Source organism: Rhodamnia argentea, chromosome 3 (assembly GCF_020921035.1).
Source record: "Rhodamnia argentea isolate NSW1041297 chromosome 3, ASM2092103v1, whole genome shotgun sequence".
NCBI classification, from domain to species: domain Eukaryota; kingdom Viridiplantae; phylum Streptophyta; class Magnoliopsida; order Myrtales; family Myrtaceae; genus Rhodamnia; species Rhodamnia argentea.
The window spans coordinates 31,583,523-31,594,659 of record NC_063152.1 but is presented as its reverse complement, the minus strand read 5'-3'; the positions used below and the strand labels follow the sequence as shown (position 1 = coordinate 31,594,659).

Below are 11,137 nucleotides of genomic sequence, written 5' to 3'. Positions count from 1 at the left end.
ATAATTAAATCGATATACGTATAATAGGTTTACGACGGAATTGCTCAATTTTCTCGCGACACATCACCGTCGACCCAGATAAATAATGTGCAAAAATGTCAGATGATCAAATGAATTGTCTCTGCCTTACCTTAGGGATGGAATAAGATCTCCACAACTTAAAAATACACATCAGCGCTCGATTTGAATAATATGTGTTGCGTAAGTAAACATGGGGTAAAGGAGGTGGCAGTCGATGGACCTCGGGAGAAGCGAAATCTCTAGGTGGCGTTGCTTCGTATGAGAAAAGATTTGAAGGAAGGACGAGAACCTCAGAATCGTTGCATGAGTTCAATTTTGGCAATGAAGTTGGGCTGAAGCTTCGGGGCACATGACAATGCTGCGTATCCTCGGATCGTCATCGTCCCAAAGGTTATTAATTCGAACACACTTGTCCTGAACTGAAAGAGGGAAAAGACGTAACATTGAAACAGAAGCACGTTCTTGAGGAACAAAGCTAGAGAGGCTCCAATACGCATCGCATCTCGACCCTGCGTTTGTCGAGGATCGAGAGTGTCGCCCAAGGCTAAGGATTCCCAGTCGTACGCCGTGCGGCCAATTCCAGGAATTGGCCGTTGCAAATTGGCAAATGCTTCTTAATTAGGACAGCGTACGTTTGTAGCTTGATCAATGGTCCAAGAAGAAATGCAAGGGCTCCATTTGTTTCTCGAATATTGAGTGATCTGAAAATTATTTTTCAAAATATGATCGTTCATATCGCTTGCAAATAAACGGGAAATATTTTCATCACCTACGCAAATATGTAAATATAAATTATTATTGGTAATAACAATATTTTTCATTTAACTAATTATTTCAAACGATAATTCAATCATTTTTAAAATAATATTTTTCAAATCACTTATTTTCGATGAAATAAATAGAGCCTAAGGAACGGTTTCGGCTTACCAAATTGGACTCCTCATTTGTTCACCGTGGTATTTACTAATCACCTCGGGTTCATTGAACAATGAACGAGAATATTTTAGCGGTGGGTTACAGATATCACATCGACAGAACACCATATTTTAAAATCGAGATTGTATAATCTTCTTCATGTGGTCAACCGCACGGATCCCGTTGTTAACTGAGTATTGCAAGAACTAGCGTCAGCAGTGACGACCAGAACACCCATGGTGACTGAGCATGATCAAGAGAAAAAGAAAAGCTGGAGAACGAGGGGTATGTAAGCCCTCAGTTTCATCACTTCATATCCTCTGCCGAAATGAAGAGCTTTGACATCTTTTCTTCCGGACAAACTCGTCGTTTTCCACTTGACAAGCAGACCGTGTCTGCTATAGATGATGATTTACCAGAGATAGACATAAGAAGATGACATAAAATCGGCACAATGTCATAATTCACTCAACAGCCTGTTGAATTTCCCGTTAAAATCCATGCGACACTCGTTATCATAGAATGAGCTATAATTTTTGGAAGAAGACCAAGACTAAAAGCCCCAAACATCTAGCCAGAAAGAGAGAGAGAGAGAGAGAAGGTGCGTGAACATCTAGGATCGATCTGTGCAGAAACCTTTGCAACTTTTGTGCTCCTGAGAATTTTTAAGTTGACAGATGTTTAAGGTGGATAAACAACTACCACTGGTCGCAACAAGGGCCTAAGATTTGCCATCAGCTAGCTGCGCTGTAGTTATTTTTCTTAACTTTCTGTCATGGTTGAGCATTGCACTGACACTCTCCACCACCAAAACAATCTGCAAAATCGGCCATGTAAAGTGACAAACAGAATGCAGAGACATCAGTTGGTTACCGATACTTTCTTTTTTTGTTCCCTTTTCTATCAATTATAAGAGAAAAAGGGTCAATGAGATGGATGTTCTATACATGCGAAAGTCTAAAACTTAAAAATTGAAGGAATGGATAATGGACTGGCTGAACAATGGTAGCAACAACTACAGGTAGTGACTAAATATTCAACACATATTCCTCTAGAACTATCATGTTACTGACTAATGCGCATAAAGAAACAATGTTTGTCTGTAGATGATGTTTCATTTCAGCTATCTACTGCTCATTGTCATGCTTGCTGAAAGTGGGCTACAAATTTAAATCATACCTGCAAGCAAGCATACGCCATAGCAGTGGCAAAATAGAAGTTTGCATTGCCAGTGCCCTACAAAATATCCCACAGAAATTATGACCTGAAGAAAAACAAGAAAGCTCAAGCCGACATCTAATAAACTTCCAAGAGTACTATACCCTCCAAATCCATAAGTTGTGCATGACAGGGCTAAGGAGAGACACTCCAACATATCCACAGAAGAGGAAGAAAGAGAAGTTCATGTCTGCAAAACATGATTATCAAAAAGGTCTCAAGTCTGTAAAGATATGAAACACAATCAGAACAAAGGTTTTTCTTCGCTTGCCTGCCAATTCATTCACGAACAAAGCCACTACACCCAAGTAAAGAGCCGAATCTCCAATCTAACCAAAGTTAAGCAAAAGAATGTGATGGACTGAGAAAATGGAACACAAGAGAATGCAAAAACCAGAGATCATATACCTAAATCCCACGCCAGGTAGGTGAAAAATGCAATATTGGTGGGAGGCACCAAACAGGTATCAGTGAGTTAATTACACATGATTAAATCGATTTTCTCCGCTCCAGTACATGAGGTATATAACTGTTAGTGGTGGTGCGTGGTGATGAAACATATTTTTACCACTAAGGTATCTTGCATCTCTTATCTATGGGGTTTCAATGGCTTTACATTCATGTAGTCTTCCTCCTCTATTAGCTTAAGCTTTTACGTTGGACGTCCTAATACAGTAGCCCCATTCGTCCCAAAATCATTTTGCGTTTGAGGCTCCCTATAGTCAATTTCATATGTTGCTCTCTGTCTAATTTGCACGTGAGAGGGAGTGTTAAAATATCTCAGATCACTTCCAATGGACCTTATATCCATACAATTTTCGTTCACCTATCAATTTAAACTTTGGATAAAACTTCCTAACGGGAGCTATTACAATGTAGGAAATGATAGATCAGCTCCAGCACCCAAAAAAATAAAAATTATCTCCCAATATTATACTCTAGGCAACAGTTGTTGACCTCAAACTTCTCGAAATGGCGGGACGCCTCAAACTTCAGCATGTGGAATATAACTCTCAACATATAAAGTCCTCACTGATAGGATTAGAGTCATCAAATGCCTACTTTTACTTGAGTATGAAACTTTATAAGGAGAAGCAATGGTGAATGATTAGTGCAGATATAAGATTTCACTATGCAAGTACTTACTGAAGGATAGGATTTGAACATTGAAGAGATTGCAAGATACACGAAAGCCAGAAAGCCAGGTCGGTGTTTCAGCCGTATGGCAAGTGGTAGTATCATAAACAAGATATTCACATGGAAAACTATAAGAAAAAAATCTCTGAAGAAGTTAAAGACTTCAGCAAAGAAGTACCTGCGTACATCAAACAACAAATTGTGTCAAAAATAAGAACCTGCCATTAACTTAACTTGCTCCGTTTTAAGAATGCCTATTATAGTTGTCAGTCATACGCACCATAAGACACCTATATTTGGAGACAAGTCCTTCACGGTGAGAATGAAACCGTAAGTTCTGCAGATACCAGCAAAAATATCAGAGAATCTCAGCAAAAAAGATTTAGAAGCCAAACATTTACAGCAGCAACTATTGAAGAAGATCATTGATTTTCATCAAAGTAAAAACAATTCATCATCACAAATCACTGAAGGCAACCGAGGACTACTCAACCACAGTATAACTGGCAAAAAATAAGAAAATGTGAGTATTTCGACTCCCTCAATCCAGAGGGAAAGCAAAAAAGATGGTAATTCAACTAATGTTCACCATGTAAGATTCAGCAACCACCACCAGCATTAGAGACAAAATGACACCGAAGTCCCTTAACATACCATTCTAATGCAAATGCTTCTGTCTCGTGCAGATCCAAAGCACATAAAAACTTAATTTGACAATTCATATCACACAGCAAGTAAAACAAATCTTTCAGATCTTTCAATTTTCGCCTTCAATAATGAGTGAGTACACTATCAGAAAATCAACAAAAATTCTTAGGGTCTTGTCGCGATTATCATCCTTTCCTGTTGGTTAGAAGTATCAGAAACTAATCCACTCATATAATAGTGAAAACGGTGAGGGATAATGAAACAGATCAGGCAACGAATATAATGGTTGCCCCGGTAGTCTCACAAAGTCATGATGTGATGAGAAGCTAGGATCACATAGCATGCAGTTGTCACCTTTTAAACATCTCTGAAAGACCACCATACTGCTTGACAGAAATATCACAAAGAAGCAAAAAATAGATTCCCCAGATAAAAGTCCAGAGTAGGAATTGCATGACTCGTCTCCATGAGAAGTTAATTCGGAGTTCCAATGGGTCTGTCACATCCTCTGTTTTACGATACTGATCACTGGAAGAACTAGTTCCACATTTCCTGTAACTCCTTTGCAGGAACAATTTCCTAGGAGGAGCATCTGGACCGTACCCCAAGAAGAGAATAATCTGAAATTAAAAGTAAGGGTAAATATTGATTGACATTGTCACACAGACAAATAAATAAACTTGAGGAGTCAAACAATACTGGAAAAACAATAGAAACGCATACTGGAATTATAAGTATTGCGGGATAAAGAGACATGTGGGTAGCCAAGACCCATCCAAAAGCTGCCAAGGGAACCAGTCCTGCAGTTCAATTCCAACATAATAACGTTTTGGATTAATAAGTACAGTCCCAGAACATCAAACAGAAACACAAGACCAGCTTAGGACCTAATAGGCATTCTGCAATCACATTTCAAATCCTCTGTTTACTCTCAGTTCCACTCAATTTGAGACAATCTTATAATGTAAGTCTAAATGCACAATTTCCAAGAAAAATTTGTTCCTGACTAATAGATTTTAGCCAAATACCCCTCTTTGCAATGTGTTTATTATGCATCCGGTCAACAGACATCGAATAATCCAAACCATGACGACGGATAAATTATGCTCAATAAGTATCAACTCATCTAACTTGGCCTATGGTGAACACAATATAAATTAAGAGGAATCTGTCTGTGCCGTAAGAATAACTAAAGAACTATTTAAAATTCAAATTTGATGCCCATGGCTGATTCTCTCACACCATGAGCATCAGCCTGGAGTCGTTAACCAAAATATGCTTTAATTCCACCATTAACAGGAATTGCAAGTATTTGATTAAGCAAGATATTGGAGTAATAAATTCAGTAAATACATATTCAACGCAGTCCCCAAGTCCCCATATCTCAGTGAAGGAAGAAATATACCTTTACAAGCACCATAAAGGGCTAATAGGATTGCTAAATTTTCAATAGGGGATGTCGATAGACCCACACATGCAACTATTGTGAAAGGGTTCCACAGATATACCAGGGCTGCAATGTCTCCTGATGGTAACATCCCTGAAACAAAATAAGATCTAAACTTAAGCAGCATCGTGTTGTAGCTTTACTAGCTCTTTTCTCAAAGTAGCGTATCGTGTACATAGTTTCATACAATAGAAATTAGAAAAATAAGAATTTCCCAGAAAGAAATGGCCAAAAGAAAAGGTTTCCAAATTGAAAAAGAAGCCTCCAAGAACAGATTGTATGTATTTCCATACCAGTTTGGTCTTTAATATGTCAAGAGGTTAGACTACATATATTTTCAGAATCCGTTATCTCACTAAAATAGACCTTGCCAAGCCAGAATGTCTTGTTTAGGATAATAAACTGTAAAATACTCTTCAGTGAGACAAAATATGCATGAGATACTCAATTCAGACCAATTTTGGACCAATGCATCCAGCTCACCATAGTTCTCAGCCTGGGAAATATTCGCTTGTGTGACAATGTGCCTTGATGCATTACTACTATAGTCTTAGAAAAGGAAGAGAAACAGAAGGATATAGCACTAGTGGTTAGTTTCTTCAAAAACGGGATTACCTGATTCTTCTGAAAACTTGAAAAGATCCAGAGCTTCCAGATGTTGGACATATGACTTGTGCAGACTCTGACCAGTTGAGCGAATAAGCAATGCACTGACAATATCTGCAATCACAAGTAGTAGACTACAACCAAAAGAGCTGTTCTCATAGGCTGAGCAACTTATACGCCATAGAAGTTTATTACATGAAGAATGCAGTGGGTAACTGTAGATTGCTCTGGAGAAGATCTGACAGATTGTACTGACTTATGAAAGACGAAATCCACAAGATAGGATACGACAGACGTGTCTAAAAATTTGTGCCATTGTGAGAATCATAGAAAATGCTCACAAGAATCAACCGAAAGCAAAACCGTGAAATAATGGCAGAAATCCAAGTTCAGACATTTTCTTCAGTCATGTTTCAACTCGGAGAATCAAAGCCAGGACCAGAAGCATTGTAATATGTACTTAAGTTATGATGCTTCCCAGAATTTCCGATGGATGAATGTCAGTCTATCACATGATGACACACGGAATCACTCGTGCTTCTTACAAGAGACCGCTATAATAAAGAAGAACCATATATCACACTGCATAAAAACAGTAAAACAAGGATAACCTTCACAGTAAAACATAAGAGAATTTGATACCTGCATAGAAGATGCTCCGGTTGCCCTTCAATTCTGCATGCCAAGAAAGCTGCAGAACATAATTAACTTCGCAATGTATGAGAAATTAAAACTCCTGTAAAATAGTTGATTTTTCCGCCAAAAAAAGGGTATTGCATAAACCACAGCCTCCATTTCGATAACATCAAATAAATCTAGATCAGTTCTAGCAGAAAACCAGCAAAGCTCGCAATCAACCTAGCCTTAGAAATGTACCAGCAGTATTACTCCGATACGCACCTTTTGACAGTAAGAGGTCCGAGAACCAGCAATAGCAAAGGAGAACCATGATACATGGAACCTGTTGTAGGGAACAAACACTCTCAACACCGAAACCAGATCGTCAAGCATCGAACAGCAACACCAGTAGCAACAAGTAGCTTCCTTCCTAAAGATCGAACAGAGCCGAACCTGCGTAAGGGGACATCGACGACTGCTTCAACCAGTAGCCTTCAGCAACTGCAGGTGACCAAACAAATAACCAAAACCAAATCAAAGATGAACAGCTAAATTTGAAGTGAGGGAATCGTGAATCGACTCGGTCGACGGAGCGAAGGAAGGGCCTTACGGCGGCGAATGCTGGTGAGAGGAGTGGCGACCTCGGGGCGAGAGGACAGGTGGAGGTTCTTGGGGAGGTGAATGAGGACGAGCCTGAACGCGACCGACGCCGCGAACCATATCCAAAACTCCGAGTTCGAACGCTTGGGCTTCGTCTTCGTCGTCGTCGAGCTCATCGTTTCTCTCTCTTCCATTTTCGCCGTCGTGCTTAGAATGGATGCTGGCAGATGAAGCTCTGCTCGTCAGAGGCTCCGACGAATCGACGATCTTCTCAGACCTTCGGGCTTCGATGCTTGCCTCGGGTTGCAGAAGAACAGCGGAACGACGTCGTGAGTGGTGTGTTGAAAAAAAAAAAACGAGCCTTGAGCGAAGCGATTAATTAAAATCACTATTTTTTCCTTTTCTTTTCGGGCGATAATAGCGATAAAAAAAAAAAACCAACAAACAATATTTTTATCATTTACGAAAATATTTATATTGATAATGAAAACATTTTTCATTTGATGATTATTCCAAGCTATGTGAGCGATCATGTCATTCATTTTTTACGAAATAAATGAGCTCCCAATGTATTATTTTTCTCCATGAACATTGCTTCAAATAATCTCTGAACTTTAATTCAAATAAAGTTCCTAAATTTGAGTACAAACTATACTGTCGTTCATAACTTTTATCTTGTTCGATGTAATCCCTAATCAAGTGTTCAATATGACAAGGGCTTATTTATATATACTATCGTTCATAATATTTCTCCAAAAACATTTCAAATATGATCCAAAGGCAAGTGCTATCTTTGCACGTGTAAGCATTTGGCTGGCTAATTTGACGAGGGCTTATTTATATATTTTTATTTTTATATAATTATTTCTTTTCCCTTGATCGGTCTTGCTTTTATTTTATTTATTTTTGGATTCATCGATTGCCGACCCCAATTAGTTTGGAATTACGGTGATGTTGATGTTGATATTGATGTTAGCTTTTCATATGCGAGAAAAACTAAATGTTTGGTGTATTAATTAACGAATTGGTAAATCTGCACTAGGAAAAATAACTTCCTTTCCATCTGAAATTAGTGAACTTTGTGCCTGGTTTAGTCACTTTCGCAATGAAGTGCAATGCTAAGGTTTTTATTGTGATTAGTGATTTTGTATGCTGTAAAAGCACGTGCCTATAAGTGTTTAGGGATGAGTTCGGGTCAAAGCCGTAAAACTTACTGTTGAAACGCAATCAAGTCCCGAAACTTTTATTTTGTGCAATGGAATACTTTATTGAGATTCGTCCAATTTGAGTGAGGAAAAATGTTATCACGATTATTGTTTTTTTTTAGAGTAATATCATTAAAAATCTCAAACTGATATATTCACGATATATTTACCCCAAATATCTTACACAAAATTTAAACCGATTCTCTCGTTACACATTTACCTCGAATTAATCTTCGTTTTACGAAAAATCTTAAACTGATTACACTCCAAGTCTGACCTTAACACTGCTAACGGAGGGTAGCTCATAGGTAATTTTCAATGACGGACCCATTTTTTAAATGCGTTTCAGAGGTCACGTGGCGCTGATTTGTGCTAAAGCCCGGCACCACAAAAATCCAACAAAAAGCAAAAGAAAAAGTAGAAGAATGAGAATCAAATGTTGTCTTGTTATTACTTGAATAAGACAGCGCTGCCAACCTACCTTCGCCTGCGCCGCCGCGTGAGGGCCCCGTAGCCCTTCGCCTACGGACGGCGACCATCGCCGGTGCCGCCAATCTATTTGAGGAACACCCCTTGCTATAACCCTATAGTCCCGGTGATCGATTTCTCCCCCATGTCTATTGTCTTTTATTTGTTGGATATTTTTTCAGTTGTGATTTTTTTCTGAAGTGGCATGCTTTTTGCGCCAAATTAGAAACCTCATGGCCTCGAAATTATTTTACAAAAATGACATTTATATTTTGGATTAATATCACAAAAAATCCAAATCGGTATACATATGATAAATTTAACCCAAATTAATTTTTTTGGACCACCAAAATCTCAAAACCGGTGCACCTCTGACAATTTTACCCTTTCTAAGTTTCCGTTAAATTTTACCGTCGAATTGTTGAGTTGGATGACCTGTGGCAGTGCATAGGTATACTAATTTGGAGTTTTTCATGGTCTTAGCTTAATTTAACCGAAACTAATGAACTAACGGAAGGTAAATTTGTCACATGTATACTAGTTTTTGAATTTTGGTGGTAAAAAAATTTGATTTTGAGTAAATTTATCGCAGTAGTACTAGTTTAAGATTTTTTATGGTAAAAAAATTAGTTTTTGGTAAATTTATTACAGGCGTGCTAATTTGTGGTTTTTGTGGTATTAACCTTATAGTTTTCATCACCTAAATTAAACAAACCTAACAGAGGCAACAGATTCTACGAATAAGACAATTTTAACGACTTGGTTGCATAAGTTGAAAATTTTAGGAGATCATTGCATTTAACCACAAAAATGATATTGATGGGTTTTTTCACAATTTTTTTTTTATGTTCCATTTTATTAGTGCCAAAATCACACGGTTCCTTCTATTCACGATCTGTTTGCAGGCATTTGATTCCACTTGCACCGGCCATTGACGGCCCCGCTTTACTACGATAAAACGACTTAAAATGAATATTTAATATGACTTAAAGTGACTTAAATTGAATATTCCAATCTTACAGAAGATACTTATACTAAAAGTGGTGTTTGCACGTAGAACGCATTGAACTTGAACAAAGGGAGTATTTTTAATTTTGTAGTTATAAATTAAGTAACATCGACACGACACGACACGATACGACAAGATATGACATGTCGACAAGTCATTTCTAAAAAAATGGAGAATTTCTACAAATCGGGACAAGTTGCATATTAAATGCGTGTATATATATATACACATGATAAATTATCGTGTATAAATAAAAATATCAATGGTGAGTTTCTTCTTCTTCTTATGTTGGGGATTCAAGATTAGATTTTTTTTTTCTGACTGGATATATCAATTTTGGGGTGACTAAGTATATGACTTGAATATATATATTTTTGATAGATTTACATTTTGACCCATAATATATTAAAAATGTTTAATATTGATCACGTGCTTGTCGGGATGATGGATTCGCGTGTCATCGGCATGTCTAGAGTTGAACAATGTCAAAGAGTGTCGGAGTGTCCGACACGACATGTAAGTCTCCGGAGAGTGTCGGTGCTTCTCAAGTTATAAATATCAAAACTCATCGAGTAACATCTAAAGTAAAAAGCGATAGAATCGATTCTACAAGAATAAGAAAGTAATTATATTTATAATTTCACGTTTTATCCTAACATGCATGCTATACAAATCTAATATATCTACCAGAAAAATCTAGTCATCTATATATCAATGATGATATGGAGAGGAAATTTGACTCTCTAATATAATTCGCATTGCTTTGGTTTCATTTGATACAACGTGCGGTAAAATACAATATCGGAGTTAACATTACTTAGAGGAAATAAATCGAAATGACAAGACGATCTAGTCAAATTAAATAAAAATAGTTTTTATAAGCTCATACTTTGCAGAAAAAAAATATGATGCGGGAGGTGTTTGGTATGTGTAGAGTGAGTTTATGTATAGCGCAAATGAACCCATAATATTCGATATAGATTATTTTCAAGTGACATGTCTTCTATAATGTCATGATTAAATTACTGCTGTAAAAAAAAAAATAATACTGCTGTCATTTATTTGACCAAAAAAAAAAATTTACTGCTGCCATTCTAAAAGTGCGGTATCCATCCAGAAAAATTAAACGAAGAAGACCAGAGAAGCAGTGATAAACGTAAATTTTCAAAAAATTAGGCATAACTCTTCGAAAAACCTTAACTTTAGGTTGAATTCCAAATCCGTGTCACACTTTTTTTTTATTAC

The 11,137-nt window shown here is 37.4% G+C and overlaps 1 protein-coding gene across 2 annotated transcripts; it reads right to left on the bottom strand.

Annotated features, from left to right (window-relative positions):
* Positions 1–1,171: 1,171 nt before the first annotated feature.
* On the bottom strand, positions 1,172–7,548 carry LOC115746550 (phosphatidylinositol glycan anchor biosynthesis class U protein-like). Of its 2 annotated transcripts, none has more exons than XM_030682359.2 (14): positions 7,221–7,548; positions 7,064–7,111; positions 6,893–6,953; positions 6,635–6,667; positions 6,002–6,126; positions 5,345–5,479; positions 4,663–4,739; positions 4,294–4,559; positions 3,572–3,628; positions 3,301–3,469; positions 2,426–2,483; positions 2,259–2,344; positions 2,116–2,172; positions 1,172–1,753 (listed from the first exon to the last, which is right to left on the bottom strand). In XM_030682359.2, the coding sequence occupies exons 1-14, from the start codon at positions 7,402–7,404 to the stop codon at positions 1,658–1,660; spliced, it is 1,452 nt and encodes a 483-aa protein (XP_030538219.1). In that variant the 5' UTR covers positions 7,405–7,548; the 3' UTR covers positions 1,172–1,657. The 2 variants fall into 2 exon arrangements, with proteins under 2 accessions (XP_030538219.1, XP_030538221.1); XM_030682361.2 differs by having other exon boundaries at positions 6,635–6,683; positions 7,221–7,313.
* Positions 7,549–11,137: the final 3,589 nt, after the last annotated feature.